General features: G+C 37.5%; 10 protein-coding genes across 10 annotated transcripts; 8 read left to right on the top strand and 2 right to left on the bottom strand.

Annotated features, from left to right (window-relative positions):
* Positions 1–26: 26 nt before the first annotated feature.
* On the bottom strand, positions 27–4,393 carry BDF20DRAFT_626507 (nuclear export factor CRM1). Its single transcript, XM_053075905.1, has 12 exons — positions 4,261–4,393; positions 4,075–4,176; positions 3,901–3,973; positions 3,709–3,815; positions 3,522–3,637; positions 3,194–3,428; positions 2,878–3,126; positions 2,493–2,783; positions 1,718–2,422; positions 1,204–1,647; positions 577–1,130; positions 27–499 (listed from the first exon to the last, which is right to left on the bottom strand). Exons 1-12 carry the CDS (start codon positions 4,351–4,353, stop codon positions 250–252), a joined length of 3,219 nt encoding a protein of 1,072 aa, XP_052935205.1. The 5' UTR covers positions 4,354–4,393; the 3' UTR covers positions 27–249.
* Positions 4,394–4,615: 222 nt separating this feature from the next.
* Positions 4,616–6,326, top strand: BDF20DRAFT_880346 (uncharacterized protein). Its single transcript, XM_053081615.1, has 4 exons — positions 4,616–5,065; positions 5,150–5,251; positions 5,319–5,672; positions 5,753–6,326. Exons 1-4 carry the CDS (start codon positions 5,041–5,043, stop codon positions 5,839–5,841), a joined length of 570 nt encoding a protein of 189 aa, XP_052935204.1. The 5' UTR covers positions 4,616–5,040; the 3' UTR covers positions 5,842–6,326.
* Positions 6,327–6,569: 243 nt separating this feature from the next.
* On the top strand, positions 6,570–6,779 carry BDF20DRAFT_880343 (uncharacterized protein; the record flags this gene model as incomplete). The annotated part of the gene is made up of 1 exon (XM_053081614.1): positions 6,570–6,779. A coding segment is annotated over one exon (156 nt), but the record flags the coding sequence as incomplete, so codon positions are not given.
* On the top strand, positions 6,766–7,135 carry BDF20DRAFT_880339 (uncharacterized protein; the record flags this gene model as incomplete). Its single annotated transcript, XM_053081613.1, has 2 exons — positions 6,766–6,846; positions 6,919–7,135. Coding segments are annotated over exons 1-2 (174 nt in total), but the record flags the coding sequence as incomplete, so codon positions are not given.
* On the bottom strand, positions 6,918–7,287 carry BDF20DRAFT_880336 (uncharacterized protein). Its single transcript, XM_053081612.1, has 2 exons — positions 7,142–7,287; positions 6,918–7,117 (listed from the first exon to the last, which is right to left on the bottom strand). The coding sequence occupies exons 1-2, from the start codon at positions 7,239–7,241 to the stop codon at positions 7,050–7,052; spliced, it is 168 nt and encodes a 55-aa protein (XP_052935201.1). The 5' UTR covers positions 7,242–7,287; the 3' UTR covers positions 6,918–7,049.
* Positions 7,288–7,301: 14 nt separating this feature from the next.
* BDF20DRAFT_823091 (uncharacterized protein) lies at positions 7,302–8,275 on the top strand (the record flags this gene model as incomplete). The annotated part of the gene is made up of 2 exons (XM_053077771.1): positions 7,302–7,751; positions 7,820–8,275. Coding segments are annotated over 2 exons (906 nt in total), but the record flags the coding sequence as incomplete, so codon positions are not given.
* Positions 8,249–8,838, top strand: BDF20DRAFT_880325 (uncharacterized protein; the record flags this gene model as incomplete). Its single annotated transcript, XM_053081611.1, has 1 exon — positions 8,249–8,838. A coding segment is annotated over exon 1 (349 nt), but the record flags the coding sequence as incomplete, so codon positions are not given.
* Positions 8,839–9,086: 248 nt separating this feature from the next.
* On the top strand, positions 9,087–9,393 carry BDF20DRAFT_880319 (uncharacterized protein; the record flags this gene model as incomplete). Its single annotated transcript, XM_053081610.1, has 1 exon — positions 9,087–9,393. A coding segment is annotated over exon 1 (226 nt), but the record flags the coding sequence as incomplete, so codon positions are not given.
* A 31-nt stretch (positions 9,394–9,424) lies between these two features.
* Positions 9,425–12,476, top strand: BDF20DRAFT_880305 (kinase-like domain-containing protein). Its single transcript, XM_053081609.1, has 5 exons — positions 9,425–9,514; positions 9,694–10,536; positions 10,633–11,347; positions 11,404–11,497; positions 11,564–12,476. Exons 2-5 carry the CDS (start codon positions 9,912–9,914, stop codon positions 12,356–12,358), a joined length of 2,229 nt encoding a protein of 742 aa, XP_052935197.1. The 5' UTR covers positions 9,425–9,514; positions 9,694–9,911; the 3' UTR covers positions 12,359–12,476.
* A 1,570-nt stretch (positions 12,477–14,046) lies between these two features.
* BDF20DRAFT_837080 (armadillo-type protein) lies at positions 14,047–17,360 on the top strand (the record flags this gene model as incomplete). Its single annotated transcript, XM_053079012.1, has 7 exons — positions 14,047–14,694; positions 14,782–15,323; positions 15,394–15,474; positions 15,553–15,619; positions 15,700–16,359; positions 16,445–16,576; positions 16,635–17,360. 7 exons carry the CDS (start codon positions 14,047–14,049, stop codon positions 17,358–17,360), a joined length of 2,856 nt encoding a protein of 951 aa, XP_052935196.1.
* Between the last annotated feature and the right edge of the window lie 257 nt (positions 17,361–17,617).

Here is a 17,617-nt window from a genome sequence, read left to right as displayed (position 1 = left end):
TATTTGGTTTGTTATATATTTAAGATATAAAATGTATATATGTGACTGTATACACACAGACTCTTGATGGAGGAAGTGAAGAGTTACCTCATCAATAGAAATATATGAGTCAAAGCATGACAAGGTGTATCTTTGGTTCTCGAGAGTTTTTTTCCAAGCTTATTGTGAAATAAATTGTGATGATAAAGAATGATGAGACAATGTTTGCGTACGTAGAGTAAAAATGTCGAGAAGACATATTCTTCTCGTTTAGAGAGCCTCATCCTCATCCAAGACAGGTAAATCAGAAGGCTTTACCATACCAGGAATTTGCAATGCTCTAGCCATTTCAGCCTTTCTTTGAGCGTCTAATTCTCTCTCTTTCTCTTCCAAATAGAGATCAGTATTATCACCAGCAAATTCTTTCAATTGGATAAGGAAATCACGAACTTCTAACTTGAACTTGGGTAAATCGTTGTTGTATTCAAACATTGCCTCAACAAAGACCTTAATTTGATTCCTATATATTATTTAAATACAAGGTAAGTGGTTAAAAAACAGATAGTACGTACATACGAAAAGATCGTCTATACTTACGCTGTAAGGTGTTGGTAAGCGTTATGTAATAGAGTGCCAACGTATTCTCGAACATATTCTATATTGGTCATATTGGGGTTAGAGACTTGAGAGGGGTTGAAGAGAGGTGCAGTGATCATATTGCTTGATACCAAACGGAAAAGACGTGCCAACACTTCTGTTTGACCCTTGAATCCGCTCTTATGATCACGATCAGTAAGCACACATAAGAGTTCCTGAACAAGAGAAGTGTAGAAAGATTGGTGGAAGGCATTGGCAACAGCAGGATCTGTTTGAGTGAAATTATCGATCAGCTCACCGCATGTTTCAAGACTTATGTCGGCGATATCACGCATGGTGTGCTTGATACCCCAAACAATACTATCAATGAACAGCTTAAATTGAGCAGGTGCTAATTCTAATAATGCAGGGAAGCAATGCCTATTGATCGCAAGCAACAAGGAGTAGAAGCCTGTTCTATGCTCGGGATATTCAGCGAAATCCTTCGTAATCATGCCTAAGGTAGGTTCGAACGTGGCGGTGAAAACAACTGAAATACGAGGAGTCATGTAGGACTAATGAAGCAATAAGAGAACGTCAGTAACATAATGTGTGAAAGCCCGAAAGTTTATATAGCAAATGACTTACCTGCAATTTGTTGACAATGGTGGCAATAACATTCAAAACTTCAGCGTCTCTTGCAGCGTCCACGTTGGAACTGTAATCACTTAATACGGCTTCTAAGAAAGGCTCAACCATGGTAGTGTTCAATTCATTGATATCATTGGTATGCTCAACGTAAGTGTCAATAAGCTTCAGTATTTCCTTCTTGATGGTTCTCCAACCACGAACTTTAGGAGTTTTCGTGGCAATTAGGCCTTGAGCAGCAACACTTTCAGAGACGAGTCCACCAACAATTCGATAAAGACCCAATAAATCGTCAAAGTTTCTACGCAGTTGAGAAACGAAGGCAGAACCAACTGATGAACAAGCTGATACATTAGTCTTGAGAACGTTACATAAGACTTTAATTTCGTTAGCGTTGTTGAGACAGTCTGTATTCACTTTGGCTCTTTGGATCAGATCATCCCACTATAAACAAATCCAAGAGTTAGAATAAATGTGACTGAAAAATATCCATAATAATTATTCGAAAACCTACAGCTTGATTAGGAAGCTCCATAAACTTAACCATCAATCTTTCTCGAGCCTGGGTATTGCTTTGAGCAGCGACCATATAGCCGATTGCTTCATAAAAAGTATGAATCTGTTGGGGCGCGAGATCAGAGGTAATACGATTGACATTATCAAGAATCTCTTCGACAAAAGGATGTACTTCACCACTTTGTTGACGAACGAAATGAACTCTACAATGTTGAGCAATCTTGATAAATGTGTCACAGGCCATATCTTGGACACCTTCATGAGATTCATGCATGAATTCAAACAATTTGTTCACAACAGTCTTGAGAAACTTCCAATGTGCCTTCAAAAAGCGAGGATATTGACCCACACAGTACATAATATTGGAAGCAACAACGGCTTTGTTATCTTTACCACGTTTCATTTCGCAAAGAGACAATAATTCCTTAATAACGGTAACTAAGAATCTCTTCTCAGTATCTTCGTTCATGGCACCTGAAATGGAACCGATAGCCCAACACAATTTATTCAAATTATTCCAAGACCATTCAGACCCGTCCATTTGCTTTGCTAATTTGGATGTCATAATTTCTTCTGTGTTGTTTACGTCGAGATTGGTCAAATAAACCAAAACTTCTTTCATGCTCTTGTAAAGAACAATGGTGTCGCTTTCTTTGACAAATTCTCTAACAATCTCTCCTTCATCATTTTCGACGATAAGCACCTAAAGTCAAAATTGAGTAGATGCTTAGAAATCCCCTAACATCTTTAGTCATAAAATTGATTCAACTTACTTCTTCCGGTTTCACCATACGTTCAATCATTACCACACGTAAATTGGACAAGACGGTAACATAGAGATTCTTTCTAAGACCACCTGCATTATTATATCCACCCATATTCAACAATGGACCATTATTTTGCGCAGCAGCAGTAGCGGCTTCGTCGAACAGTCCTTGGACCAGCTTGGACCAATATTCTAAACAAATCTTGAAAATTTCACGATCTTCGACACGAGATATTTTAATGAGATAGAAATGAGCATTGATCAGAAGCTCATGTGTATTGGGGTAACTTTCAACGACCTAAATTTAACGATATCGATATATAAATTTGGATCTCATTAGTAAGAAGAGTACTACTTTTATCTAGTCTCAAATGTTAGAACATCATTCTTACGTGCAAGTGGGTACCAAGATAGCTCGTAAGGAACAAAGCCAAATTTTGAACAAATTCTTGATCATTATCGTTACTATTCTCATAAACTTCGGCGATATCTGTACTAGGAGGAACCATCTGGTTGGTAGAGGACATGACGCTAGTGAACATAAGCACCATTTTATCATAGTAGTTTTGAGTGATAGTTAAACCGCTGATTTCGGTGAAGCATTTAAGAGTGACATTTCTGAATTGAGTTTGTTGGAAAAACTGCTAAGCGTAATAATGGTTAGACGTAATATAACTATGGCCTCTTTTTACGAACAAAAATGCTTACCTTGGAGTGAAGTGTCTCAATCAGGTCAGTTTCAAAAATGAACCCAACGGGAATCCAATGAATAAATCTCAATAAAGTCTCCAATGTAGCAGTAATAAGACTAGGCTTTACTGCTTTATCAAGAACCTCTCTACATAAATTGTAGATCTCTGAAAATTCTTTGGTCATTTGCGTCTTCAACGTGGCTGCTTTGATTTGTGTCATTTGTTCAGCAGAGAAGTCAAAAATTTCTTCACTGTTTCATGATGTAGATTTACGTGTAAGTATTTGAAAAATGATATAGGAAATCTTCAACTTATATAGGGAATGGCCAATGATTATAACATACCTCAATAACTTGAGAATAAGCATGTTGTTTTCACAAATAGAAAGGTTCGTTTTGCTACTCTGAACAATTTCAGGAATGAAGGAGGGCCAATTGTGGGGCCATTCTTGTTTCAAAATCTAGAAGTAAACAGTAAGCTTTCGGCTCTAATTCTTATTAATAAAGATAATCAATAAAAGTTTTTACTCACTTGAACAAGGACCATATCAAGCTTGCTGATATACGCACGTTCTTTAATCAACGCACCCTCATCGGATGAAACTTTGATAATAACATCAGTGACAAAATACCGGATAGCTGTCATGAAAAGATAGCAAAAATTAAAGATCCTTAGTGTCTACAGTCGACTTTTTTTTTTTTTCAATGCAAGTACATGACTTACAGTTTCTACTATCAGCTGCTAGTGTCTTCCATCTTGTTTGAACGAACGCTTCCAAAATTTGAAGCGCGAGGAACTAATATTTTCAAAAGTTAGCAGAAAACCGCGTTAATTTCTTTATCGATGAAAGCAAGGATTTGGTACTTTAGCAAAGAAGGTAAAAGATAAGGGCATTACCTTTGTTTGAGGAACAGTTGATTTCTGTATGATAGCATCGACACGCATCCAAGCATTTTCATGTTCTTGGAATTGTGTTAGTAGATTTTGTGCCATTTGTTGCTTTTTGAAAATTTAAAAAGGTTGAAGCAGGAAATTTTTATTAGCTTTGTTGTTAATGTTGAGCGAGAAAAGTTTTAGACTTACATCACCACCTGAGCCTGTGTAGAAAGTTGTAACGACCTGATCTAGCAAAGAAACGTCAAGCTCTTTACTGAAATCTAAAATCGCTTCTGTCATCGTTCAAGAATTGGGCGTAGCTATTGTGTCGAGTTTTGCGAGTAGGAAAAAGAAAAAAAAAAAAAAAAATACTACAAAATTTGCATGGAAGTTCTAGTCGAGTGGAGTTCAAAGAAAGGGAAAAGCAAATATGCCATACGGGTATTATTTTCCAGCAGACAAAAGTCAATAGTCACGAGTATGGGATTACCAATCAAAAAATAATTAATCATTGCGATAACAAGCAACCTGTTACAAATCACTCTTCTTTTTGTTCCTTTATACAGTAATTTTATAAGTTTTCACAGGCCTTATGGTTCATACTCCTGACAAACAATGAAAATTGTCAGTTAAAATATTCAATAAACAATGCTAGTAGAGCCCCTGAAAAGAGATTATCTCGAGTGCTGCAACAGAGGGTTCATCATCTTTTCGTATGGCTATGTTGACATGTTCAATATGCAGTTAGGAGATCTTTCATTCTTAGATGGCTCCTAACATTTGAGAGAAGACTGAGCAGTGTATTCTATCTTGGCAGGTCAACAACAGGTTACACCTCTCCCAGCATAGTATAAATGTAGTCCAGAAGCGATCCCTCCTCGCTTATTTTATTATTTCACACGCCTCGTCTGCCTTGATATTTAAACACTTCTAGAATTTCCCTTTTCAGACTGAGGATACACTTAAATTTTACATGTACCTTTTAAGATGACCGCTAATGACAATGCTGAATGTACCTTAAACTGCGAATTTAGCTGTTCGGATAATAGAAGAACGAACTGTAACTTACCTCCAATTGATTTCCTCTTTGCTTTAGTAAAAGAACAAGATATATTTTCCGCGCAAGAGCAGTATCAGTTACAAAGATTCCTAAACGACTTTGAGACAGCAGTAGACACAGATATAGCAAGCCCAAAAAGTAAGCTCATGAAACTCGATATACAGCCTAACATTGCTGCAATTCACGGTCATCTTTGGGTACTTAGACTTCATTTCGAATCAGGAACGGCCTGAATCGAGCGCAACAATATCAGGACAGACTTCTGATAATAGCAACTCTACTAATAAACGGAAACGATCGACACCTCTTCACAAGCAAAAGTCGGGTGCAAATATCAGCGATAGTGCAACCACAACTGCAGGAAAGCCAGTAGTAATTAGGACAGGCAGAGCGAGGAAAGCACCTCACGAATTATTGACTGAAGAACAGAAAAAGGCAAATCACATAGCCTCAGAGCAGAAAAGAAGAGCGAATATTCGTGTTGGCTTTGATCAATTAGTCGAAGTTGTGCCTACGTTGGATAATGGTCATAGAAGTGAATCCGTTATTTTACAGAAATGTAAGGTGCTGAAGATAATATCGCTTTGAGACGGGCAAAACATTTTGTCTAATGCTTTTGTTCTTTTACACGAATAACAGCTGTCAACTATATTAGAGATCTACTGGAAGATAAGAATAAACTAAAGGAAAGAGTTAGGGAACTGCAGATATCACTTGGTGAAGTGTAAGTTGTACATAATGTAGGCCATGCTTTGTTTCAAATTGCTTCATTAATTTCAATCGTTGTATATGTTAATATATAGCCCAGATGAAGACGTATTGTATCATGAAATCTGTTAAACAAGGATACCTAAAACATTTGTTACTAATCACATTCTGATTTGTATGGGTTAGAGTTCTGAAGGTGAATTAGATGATAATCTTGTTCATACAAAAAAGAAAACTTGAGTTTAGAGTCGTAATCTTAGTGCTGGTCAACTATTTTCTATACTGTACTCTCTGTTGTTTGTTCGGCGTCTCCATTCGAACCCCCCAAAGGATCATGGTTTAGTTGGTAAAATCTTCTTGAGACTGGATTTATGCCAGCTGATAATAGACCATTTTACCTTATATTTTAGACGATTTACAATTTTTAATGGACAATATACATTTTATTTTTAGATTTATTAAAAAATATTTTTAGAAAAGTCCATAATATTTTGGATTTTGATACTCATTATTCAGTGATATTCAAGCAGCATTAAGGATGACATAGAATCGAACCCTAGAAATTAGTCTCTATCAGTAAGAAAGTCGCCAATAATGGTTTTATTGATGTTACCTTGCAATAGGACAAACTACAAAAAGCTTGACAACTTTTTTAGTAAATGACGATGTGTTCCGAGACCCCAACCAGATATTCGTTGGTACCTTTTTTGGACAAGAATTCCAAAAAAGGTTAACTTTGAATTGATTGACATCAAACCATAGATAGAGGGCTGAGGGCCATAGTATAACAGATACCATAGCGGAATGGGATGATTATATTAACTGTTGTCAATGTTTTTGTATGCGTTCATGGGTGACTTTCAAAGATAAGCACTATAAAATATATTGCTTTCTTAGAGTCAAATGTTGTCTCTTTCACTTTTATTTCACGTTTTTAAGATACATACTATGACCCATGTTCAAAACAATAATTTATGAAAAGAAAAAGCAAATTTTTGAAAAGAAAAAATCAAGTGCTGTTAATGGTAACTTGCCTTTTGAAAGCCTATCTACCTAATCATATATATATGTATAGATTAATCATCGTGTACTGTTAGATGTAACGTGTATTGATTGCGGTAAAGGGGGTCACTACACCAAACAATACTTTAAATGTGAATTATATGAGCCGGAAACTGCAGATCAAGGTAAGCACCTCATGTGGCTTTAAAAGTTGGTAAATTCATCATTAGTAAGCGACTTCATTGTACCTATAGTTGGTTCGAAAGGCAGAAAACGCAAACAGAATTTTGAAATCAAGAAGGAAAAGAAGAAAGCAAGGAAAGAGAATAATGAAGACCCAGATGAAGACAATGCGTGTTGTACCAAATGCAAGCAACCAGGACATAAATCGGTGCGTTCTCCTCTGTGTCCTCAACATGTATTATCAAAGGCAGAGGTCTTTCAACATCATTTGGGAAGTAATTACAAGGCGTTTACAAGAAGGTTGCCTCTTGATAACTGCGTTTTTGGTGACTATCGCAACACATTCAAGTCAAAAGTTGTTGAAGCTTGTTCTGTTATCCGAAACTTGGTTCTTAGAGCCAAGCTCTTTGTGAATTATTACGTCTTGGAAAATGCCACTCTTGCTGAGCCAAAGTGTATTAAATATATCTTTACACAAAATTTTTGGTACTCTATCATACAGCTAGTGAATGGACAAAGACCAACAAATAGTAGGCTGATATCACAACAATTACTGAGCTCGTTTGATTCTTTTAAAACGACTTACCCTAAGATTGTCTTCCCTGTCAAGCTCTTTCCTGGACTTAGTCAAGCCATTACAGAAGCATGCACCGAAATTGCTACTTCCTATACGAACAGTATAGTGGAAAATTTTGAGGAGAAACTTCTCTATTTTTTGATATATAAAATACAAACGGCATTTGTGGTAAGTTGCAACTCAATATTACTTGGGGTCTTACATGAATTTTAAAAAAAAGCTCTCATCTTGCGTAGTGTATGCCTTGGAAGCTTGTCAAAAAGGTCACAAGTGATTTCTGCTATCAAGAGATATGCCAAGGAAAACCTAAATGGCCAACTGATGACTACCTTACCAAAGATATAAAAGCAAAGATCCAAACCTTTTGTGAACCTTGGAAGAAGAAGCTGGGGAAGAAAGTGAACATGAAGACATTATCTGCTGATCCTGGGTCTTTCGTACCCTTTTTGTTATCTTTGAACGCAGAATTTGAGAGCGAACACGATGATCATAAACCATTTGACGTACGACGACGTCCTCTTCCAAAATTGCTATCCTTACTGCCAAAGGTTTCCGTTCAATGGAGGTTCATTACCTTGAGCGTGAACGCTCTGTCTTCTTTTGTGAAACGTTCTTTACCCCGCAATTACCAAAGCCAATTAGAGCTGTTTTTCCATGTCTTTGATTTCAAGAAACTCCGGTACAAAAGGTAAGCATACAGTTAATACGGTATACAGTCGAGTATAATGTATGAGCTTTAACTTCTTGGGCACTTGTAGTATCTCTGAACTAACACCGAATGGTGATAACAAAGAGCTCTTTGGTAATATTGTCAGAACGGATGGGTTTTCAGTTGATTTTCTTTTTTATAAAAGACAACAATCTGGCCATGGTGCCTTGTTCCAAAAATTTGACCTCACTCTTGATGATTTCTCTCTGGATGAAGTTGACAATACTTATTTACCTATTACCCTGGATCCCGGAAGAAAGTCTGTTTTTACTGCTGCTATTGGCCTTGAATATAACAGACAAGTGCGAAGATGCACTACATCTGAATACTATCATATGACAGGGTCGACCCAATACAGTACCAAGTTAAACAGAAAGAAGGCCGTTACAGGCATAGATCTCATAGAAAGTCAGATACCCTCGCCAAAAACCTCTCGTTTGGAAATATATGAGCTATACACTGCTTATACACTCAATAACCTGGACGCTCTCTTGGCTTTTTATGGATCCGAAACTGCAAAGGACCGGTTTATGTTGTACCAAGGTACACAAAGAGCACCGGAAACAATGGCCAACATGTTGACTCATGGAACGGCCAAGTACAATCACAAGAAGAGAAGCAAGGCAAGGAAGAGGAAAAGACAGCGGAAGAAGAAGAAGAAAGGAAAGAATGCCAACCAACAGCAGCCAACAAAGTGAGTTTCAATGGAATTACATGTTCATCGTTTAGCTTATCCATTCATTAATACTTTTTAGAAGTGCCAAGAAGTGGAAGGCTGATAAGTACTTGGAATCCCCTAGAAGGGTGCCACTGATTGTGTTTGGTGCTGGAATGTTTGGCAAAGATGCAGTGAAGTTGAAAGGACAAAGATGTGGTGTTGTCGGTAAACTTTTTGCAACTCTGAAGAAACGTGAAGCTGAAGGTCAATTGATTGTTGTTACAATCGATGAATTTAAAACCTCTAAAACATGCAGCCTCTGTTTCTATGATGATATGCAAATTGTTGATACTCCTGGATTCAAGGGTACCGGCGTTCTTCACTGCAAGCAATGTCTAAAGCTATGGCAGAGAGACATTAACGCTGCTATTAACATGATGACTATATCTCAAGCAGTTTGGTCCGGAGCTGGAAGACCCGATGTTTTTAAGCCAACGAAGAAGAAAAAAGTATCGCCGTAATAAACACGGTTTTCCTTCATTTTGAGGATTTAGATCATTACAGGTAAGGAATAGTACGGTATTTTTTTCTTGTTTTTTTTTTTGTTTCGCAATCCTGACAAGTTTTTGGGATTTGATTCATTGTTTGAACGGTTTATATTTTCGTCTACAACACAATTGCAACTCATCTAAAATGAAAATATTAATCGTCCAAAAAAAAATGTATTTCATCTAAAATATTAGTTAAAATACTGTAGACCATTTCTAAAATGCGGCGGCCGAAACTTTTACCCGAATAAAAAGGTCAATTTTAAAGCCTTGAAGCTTACCTAATTTTCTTCTTACCACTCATTCTCACCTTCAAGTCCTGGCATTTCCTGATTGATCATTAACTATACCTATTGCTCAAAAAAAAAGCAACTGATCAAAAGAATCCTTGTACCAGCAGTTTTCTCAGTTAAATGTCCCGCCTAAGAAAAGATAAATCACTGCTTGAAGCGTACGATGAACAAACTTTCAACGCTCAATTATACCCAGGGCTAACGCGTTCGGACGATGTTAAGCATTATTGTTTTCCAATATACAAGCATCGCGTCCGTAATACCTTTATATCAGCGCCAAAGCAAATACAGCGAACGATCACCGATGATCTTAAGCAGTTGGACCAATCGATCAAGACTGAACATGCTGAGACAAAATTCTCAGGGGAGCAAAAATTTACAGCTACAGTAACGAAAGCAGATATTCAAACCACCGTTATAACTGGCGTAAAAAGGAAGACAAGTATGATGTCAACTCAGGCGGACGACAAGCATCAAGAAGAATTAGACTTCCCTGCAAATAAGAAAAACAAAAACAATCCGATGTCAGCAAACAATAGCACAACGGATTATACTGTGAAAGAGGAACAAGAAAAAGTAGTTCAAAAGAATATTAAAAATGGAAAACCAACAGCAAACACAAACAAGCGTATAACGAGACAACAAGCCAAACTGGCTAAACCTACATTGACTCAATTAGAGCAACCGGATATTCCGGCTTCACTCACCGTAGAAAGCAAGGATGAAGGTAGAGGCAAGAAGGAGGGTAAAGATAGCAAGCTGCGTTTAGACGTTACCTTTCCGGCTGGCAATGTAAAAACAATGAAATTCAGAGCAATAACAGATGCTATTAATGTTATAGGGCAAAAGGAAAATTCGTACGATAAAAAAAATGCCTTCCAAGACCTGCAACTTGATGAAATAGCGAAATCAACAGAAGAATCTTGGATACGTGGCATGTCAGATAATAATATAATAACTGAGCAACAACTGTTTGATGCCAGGAATGAAGATCAACATCAAAAAACAGAAGACAGTCGTACTGCTATCTGTGAAGCAGTCATCAATTTTAATGAGGAAAAATATCGTCAACCACTTAACTTTATTGAACAAACAACAGCCACACCACCACCTCTTTCGTTTGCGGACAGTGTGGAATCTGATAGCAATAGATCTGTTCGACAGCTACTACCAAAGTCGACATCAATAAAACAAATGACGAACGACCAACAAATATTGCTAAATAGAGTGCAAAGGCAATCCACAGTGGATGAAGTTTATGACAATGCACATGTTGAAACAAGTAAAGAAGGTGAACAACTTTGGAGGGAAAAGGAAAACCAAGAAATCGAAAATTTATATTGCACATGTCCTGGTCTGAAAAACAATTATAAATTGATTACAAAAGTCGGTTATGGCACTTTCGGCAGTGTTTTCAAGGCAATCAATTTAGTAGGGAAACAAAACATTGATGACGACGACAGCAGAGTTGAGGAATATGTAGCTGTCAAAGTAATACTAGATGTTAGTTCCCCTGCTCGTATTGCCAATGAGATCAACTTCTTACAGATACTGAGGTAATACCTTCGTTCATGAACTATGCGCTTTTACCGTCGGCTAATTTTGTAAATAGTGATGCACGGTGCATTGCGCATATTTTAGATGTCTTCCGCATAAACAGCTTGGTATTTGTGGTGCTTCAATATATTGAATCTGATGATTTTAGTGTAGCTATCATTTGTCCTATTTCTTTTTTAATTGCTAGATTTACTAACACTGGTTTACACATACAGACAATCTATTACAAAATGCAATCCGCTGATATCAAGAAGTATATTAAACAGTTATTGATAGGCTTGGAAAGCGCTCATAAGCAAGGAATCATGCATCGCGATTTGAAGCCGGGAAATTTTCTTTACAATACAAAGACAAATACTGGCCATTTGATCGATTTTGGTCTCGCTCGAGAGTCGTACAAACTTGATGCAAAGAAACGAACCAAGGCCACAGTCCCAAAATCGGATGAGGAAGTGTTTGACGAACCGGGATATTACGAAATTGATGATCGGTGGGTTTTATACGTTGAATTTTATCGTTGCTCTCTTAGATTGACCTTTTTGTATGTATACATGTATAATAGACCTCATTTTGAAGCAGATCGCTCTGGTACAAGAGGGTTCCGTGCACCTGAATTGCTCATACGGTACAAATATCAGACAACTGCTGTTGATATGTGGGCAGTCGGTGTGATCCTCTTGATTTTTCTCACAGGGCGTTATCCTTTCTTTGACCCTGAAGATGATGCTGATGGTCTTGTAGAAATAGGCGAGCTATTTGGAAAAAGAAAACTATCGGAATTTTGCGATTATTACGAACTCTGTCTGCAAACCAACATACCCACAATACCTGATGAACCCAAAGATTTAGCAGAATTATGCAAACAGTTGAATGAAGATTGGAAGAAAATGTGGCAAACTGAAGAAGACTTTCTTTCTGCAGTTAATTTAGCGGAACAGTGTCTTCGACTGATACACACAGAAAGAATTACGGCTTCTGAAGCATTAATGCATCCGTTTTTATTGTCGTAGCTATTATGATAAGCATTTGTTTATATTCTAATTTACCAGCTTCTTTTATTATACCCAAATTTGATACTATCACTGTACGAAATAAACTTACCCGATATACCTTTGTATTATTCTCACTCCACCGTTATCTAATATGGAACCTTATTGCCAAGATTTTATTTTAGATAAGAAAGGGTTCGCATGGAACGTACAAACAGACAACTTTGCCCATGGAAATCAACAATAATATTTTATGAAAGCTTCAAGTCCCTCTCAATAGACAATCACGGTTTGTCGTGATGGTTATACTAAGATAGAAGAGTAAAATTAGTGGGTTTTCCCAAGCACTCCCAACTTCAACAGAGATTACTGCAGTTGTTACAAATAAATATTCAGTGTACCGTCCGGATGCGTGAATAAGACAAATCCGCCGCTTATTGCTCGAATAAATGGATAGCATGGTAAAATCAACTATTGGTACATTAACTATTCAAGTGATCGTGTTATAACCCATTGATTTATGAGAAAGCCAGGTTAAGTTTGTATACTAAAGATGTTGTGCAAGGTTTATAATGGCATCTTTTAAATCCTTGACGTAGTCACTGTATTGAAGCTAAAGAGAATTTCTACATGTGCTTGATGCTATTGAAATATATATTAAGTTCGGTTTTTAGAGGTGTAGGAGGAATCAGCAACTAATTACCTAGCATAAATTTTTGTAGGAATTTACAAATTCCTCAAGTCCGGAGGGATCCTCCGAAAGTAATATACTAAAAGTACCTTCAACTAATGGACAAATAGTGTACCGACAATTTTACTTAAAATATCTTGCGCCGCAATGGAACAGGTATACATATAGAATGGGCACACTATAAATTGTGCTTTACGGAGAATGTTACGACAGAAGAAGGGCAATGATCCTAGCTTATACTGCTGGGTTCAACGTAATTAATGGTTCTAATGAAGTTATAAAGTAAAACTGATCTTATAAATGTTTGGTATAGATCGCCCAGTTTCTTTCATTAGATCATTAAGAGTATATTAAAGGATCCACTATACCTGCGAGTGATTCAGCTGACTGCAAGGAAAGGATAACTCCTACTAACGAGCAAGCCCTAATGTCACCTCTATTTAGTTTCTGACCTACAGAGTATCTTTCTCTTTCTGACCTGCTTGACAAACAGCCTAAAAAACGAACTTATTTTGGGGTAGCATGCATCGACATCTCTAACTGTACTCTACGCTTTGCTCTCTCTTTTACATATTAATTCTTTATTAGCGCGAACAAAAGGTAGGCCATACCGTTTTGTAAGCTGTACGATGGATTGAAAACGGGAGAGTACTTTACTAAAATTGAGGAAAGCTATGATCAATAGACAGCAAAAACATTGATGAAATTCAAGTTTAATCCTTGTAATGTCTCCCCAAACTTATGTGAGCTGTTCAAATGCCTCAATGATTAGGAACTTCGCTGCAATTGACCGGGCTTAGAATTGCTCGTTGTTGTTGAACGTGGCGAAAAGGCCAATTAAAATTTATTGTTCTAAAAAGGTTTTTTGTTGTTGCTTTTATCCAAAACTGGCAACGAGTGTTTTTTTTTTACTGTGAATTTTTTTGTTAATGATTACAAAAAAAAATGAAAATAAAGGTCAGTATAGCTCTTCTTCTTTTCATTACTTTCCTTATAACAATCACAGCAAGGACTTATAATGGAATATCAAACCTTTAATAACAGCTCTCCTTCGTCGAACACATCCATATCTCCTGCAAACTCACCAGGACCATCATCAGCAGCAGGAGCATCAACTCAGGCACAGCATAAACTTTTGAACAGAATGTCCACACTGTTCGGAGGCGGGAAAAAGAAAAATGATACGTCTACTGCTAATCCTGCAGTATATTATGCGACCAGTAATGTCAATAACAATGACTCGCAGTTTGCTGACTCAATGTTCAACTATGAGGGAACAGCGTCTTGTGTAGATTCAATGTATTCCTCTCTTCAATCTCGTCGTTCCAATTATCGTCCTGTACCCAATCCCAAAACGCCTGAACCATTGCGTACAGTTCAGCTAGACAGTCCTATCGTCCATTTACCCACACCACCCCCTCCTAATGCACAGCAAAACCGCCCTTCCGTCCCTCCTTTAAAAGATAACAATCAAATTACTAGTAGATCGGCTTCTCCAGACTTGGCACTAGTCGCAGGAGCTACCACCCGAAAAGCATCGCCACCCTCTTCACAGCAACATATCTCTACCTCAAGCAGCTTTGATGTTGGAGATCATAGCAAAAAGCAAGTTGGTATTCCTTCTGATAAGGTTGAGGATATTGAAGAGCAATTCAAACTATTACTGGTTAAGTGTATAAATATACTCTTTAAAACATTAACATATCAGAGGTTGCTCATACCAACTAATCTTTGCTTTTATTGGAATTAACAGAAAGAGTATGCTCCTTCTGCAGACCACATGAATAATGTCAATAACTTAACTTTTGAACAAAAAGCAATGCTGCTTCGTTCCTCGAGATCGCCAGCCTTATTAAAGAAGAACTCCACATTTTCACACGTCATGCCTTCATTTTCATTAAAGGCAACGTTCAGCAGGAACAAGAATAAAGCTACAGGAGCAACAAAAAATGGAACGAGCAAACCTCCACTTCCACACAATTCTTATAATAGTTCTCCCCTCTTCGATCAGAGCGCTCTACAAACTAACAATAGCAGCAGTATATACACTCAGTCCGACGGAAAAATGATGAATTCTATCAAAGCAAATACGGCTCCCGGTAGATATAGTCGTAGTACTCGATCTTCCTTGCCCATGGGTTCTGGGCATGAATCCTATGGTCGCAATAAATCGAGAAGCAAGTTAAAATCAACTCCAGAATATTTTGTGCATTACCTTGAAGAGACTTATGTCAGAGACTTGGAAGAGTCTGAAGTATTGGATTTGCGTGTCTTTCTACGTAGTGTAGTTGTTAGGTACGATTACAGGGAGTCTATTTCATATCGTGTTTATTTCGTTCTATCCATTGATTGCTATGTTTTATAGCTGGACCAATGAATTTCTGAGCCAGGGTGGATATGAAGCAATTTCTAAACTTTTGAAGCAAATGAAAGAAGCCCCAAAAAGGTAGTAAAATGCACATATCTCTACAGATATTGTTTAACAAGGTTTCTTATGGACAGCTTATATCTCTTGTTATTCTAGGTTCCCGAACGATAATAAGATTTTGCAACATCTTTGCAAGTGCTTAAAGACTATTATGACTCATGAAGTAAAGATGTTATGTTTTATTGTCATTAACTCTCACGAAAAGCCTAAATACTGAAATTACTTTTCAATTTTTTGATTTAGCCAATTGGTACAGAGCTGGTTTTACGCAATCCTGTTGCCTTTTACCACATTCGCGATATCTTATTCGGACCGGCTAACAAAAAGCAAAAGCAAGTCTACGCATTAGAAATTAGCACACGGAGTACTTTGTTAAATCTTTTATGTGCCCTCGCTACAATTCAGACCAGTCACTGCAACCGTGCCGCCGATTACGTACACGGCTATGATGTTCTTCGTCGTCTCCTACTCGACCGTTCTTCCGACACAAACACATCTTCTAGTGATACAGATGATAAAAAGAAGAGCCAAACGAAGCACAAATCTCCTTTCCCCACCACGCTCAAAACAGACCCCAAAGAGATTTTACAAATGATCATGGAGAATGATCCAAACGGTCAGGCCATTGGAGGCGAATATAAATGGGATAAAGACGAGCTAAAGCCACGTTATACCGCTTGGATGAGAGAATTGCAATATACAGTAGAGCGGCACATTGAAACAATTACTTTCTTGGCGCAGGTGTTAAATTATGACTTTAATAGCGCGTATCGACAAATTCATAAAATGAGACAACAACAAGGCCAGCAGGTCGACTATGAAGAGTTGTATAGGCTATCATCTTCCTCAAATGGTGAGACATCCGGGGCTGTCATGACTGAAGAGGGTGTAGTAGATTACATTGTAGGTTCATCGTTTTCTGCATTACAAAAATAAGAAGCTTCGAATACGAAACTAATCACGCTATTTTATTACGATACGTTACTAGGTCACGCATCTACGGTTAATTCGAACAGTAGTAACTACCCAGCCTACAAGCTATGTGGGGCAATACGATGAGCGTGAACAAGAAAAGATGAGATTAGAACTTATGCTTTCGGGCTTCGATAAGATTGCAAAGGTAAATAAAGATATCTCACTCTAAAAGAATAGTGATTAACCTCTTGTTGATGGATTAGATCCTTGCACAATGTCCCCATCCAACAGTTCGTGCTTCTTATATCAACTATCTTAGTCCTTTGATGAATCCATGTGCGGAGCTACCAATACCTGACAGAAGTGCAACTCCAACTTCAGCTAATAGTAACAGTTCATTAACACCCTCTGTAGCACAATCAGAAGCATCACAAGAGCAACAAAAACCACCACCTCTGCCTTCTCGCTCAGCTTTAAAAGGGCGTGATATAAATACTAGTCTTGCAACAGCAGCAAAGGCCGATGCACCACCATTTCTCGGAAATACTGGCTATCATCATTTGAGTGACGAAGACAATTATGAAGTATCCATATACGCAGATGATGTTGCAGTTGACGATACGCTTCATGACTATCAAATTCAAAACACTGATGATAACAACACTATTAGAGACAGACAGTGGCAATATGAAGACGAACCTTACTATGATGACATTTTTTTGGATGATGATGAGGAGTTCACTGACGAACAGTTTTACTCAGAAGAGTACTACAACGATGACGATGAAGATGAAGATGAAGCAAATACGAGTTCAGACGGTGGAAATGATGGTCAGAAATACTATCACGATCAGCAACAGCGACAGCAGCAGTTTGACGATAACGAATCAATCCTATTTGAAAGAGAAGCTAGAGAATTCATTACAGCGAAACGTGCTACGGCCAACACGCTATTACTGAATAATTCTAGTGCTGCTCAACGTACATAAACTTTTAAGTACGAAAGTATTATTGTGTTGATGTAGTTATCAGTTTTCATTTCATTTTATATTCCTATATTTTGCCAACTTTATAATTTTTTGCTTTCATTATTTATCCACCCCATCTCCAGTCAAAATTCTGGGGTTTCTTATATAACCGTCAACAATTGCCTACACCTCTTTTTACATACCAAGCATTGCTAATCAATTGCTTTTACTACAAATGTTATTTAATTGATATTTACTGGTGTTCTTAATACTTAAGG

This window comes from Mycotypha africana, assembly GCF_025528875.1.
Source record: "Mycotypha africana strain NRRL 2978 chromosome Unknown BDF20scaffold_7, whole genome shotgun sequence".
NCBI lineage: Eukaryota > Fungi > Mucoromycota > Mucoromycetes > Mucorales > Mycotyphaceae > Mycotypha > Mycotypha africana.
The sequence above is the reverse complement of the archived record's forward strand: the minus strand, read 5'-3'. Positions and strand labels throughout refer to the sequence as shown.

What these genes read in the sequence shown, in the direction of transcription:
- BDF20DRAFT_626507 (XM_053075905.1), bottom strand. Translation starts at nt 4,353, where the DNA reads ATGACAGAAGCGATTTTAGATTTCAGTAAAGAGCTTGACGTTTCTTTG. An exon ending in TGGAGCTTCCTAATCAAGCT is followed by an intron (nt 1,648 to 1,717) that starts GTAGGTTTTCGA and finishes ATTTGTTTATAG; the next exon opens with TGGGATGATCTGATCCAAAG. An exon ending in CCATTGTCAACAAATTGCAG is followed by an intron (nt 1,131 to 1,203) that starts GTAAGTCATTTG and finishes TTGCTTCATTAG; the next exon opens with TCCTACATGACTCCTCGTAT.
- BDF20DRAFT_880346 (XM_053081615.1), top strand. Translation starts at nt 5,041, where the DNA reads ATGACCGCTAATGACAATGCTGAAT. An exon ending in AGATATAGCAAGCCCAAAAA is followed by an intron (nt 5,252 to 5,318) that starts GTAAGCTCATGA and finishes TTGGGTACTTAG; the next exon opens with ACTTCATTTCGAATCAGGAA. An exon ending in ATCCGTTATTTTACAGAAAT is followed by an intron (nt 5,673 to 5,752) that starts GTAAGGTGCTGA and finishes CACGAATAACAG; the next exon opens with CTGTCAACTATATTAGAGAT.
- BDF20DRAFT_880336 (XM_053081612.1), bottom strand. Translation starts at nt 7,241, where the DNA reads ATGTTGAGGACACAGAGGAGAACGCACCGATTTATGTCCTGGTTGCTT. An exon ending in GGTCTTCATTATTCTCTTTC is followed by an intron (nt 7,118 to 7,141) that starts CTTGCTTTCTTC and finishes TTTTCCTTCTTG; the next exon opens with ATTTCAAAATTCTGTTTGCG.
- BDF20DRAFT_880305 (XM_053081609.1), top strand. Translation starts at nt 9,912, where the DNA reads ATGTCCCGCCTAAGAAAAGATAAATCACTGCTTGAAGCGTACGATGAA. An exon ending in AACTTCTTACAGATACTGAG is followed by an intron (nt 11,348 to 11,403) that starts GTAATACCTTCG and finishes TTTTGTAAATAG; the next exon opens with TGATGCACGGTGCATTGCGC. An exon ending in TTGAATCTGATGATTTTAGT is followed by an intron (nt 11,498 to 11,563) that starts GTAGCTATCATT and finishes TTACACATACAG; the next exon opens with ACAATCTATTACAAAATGCA.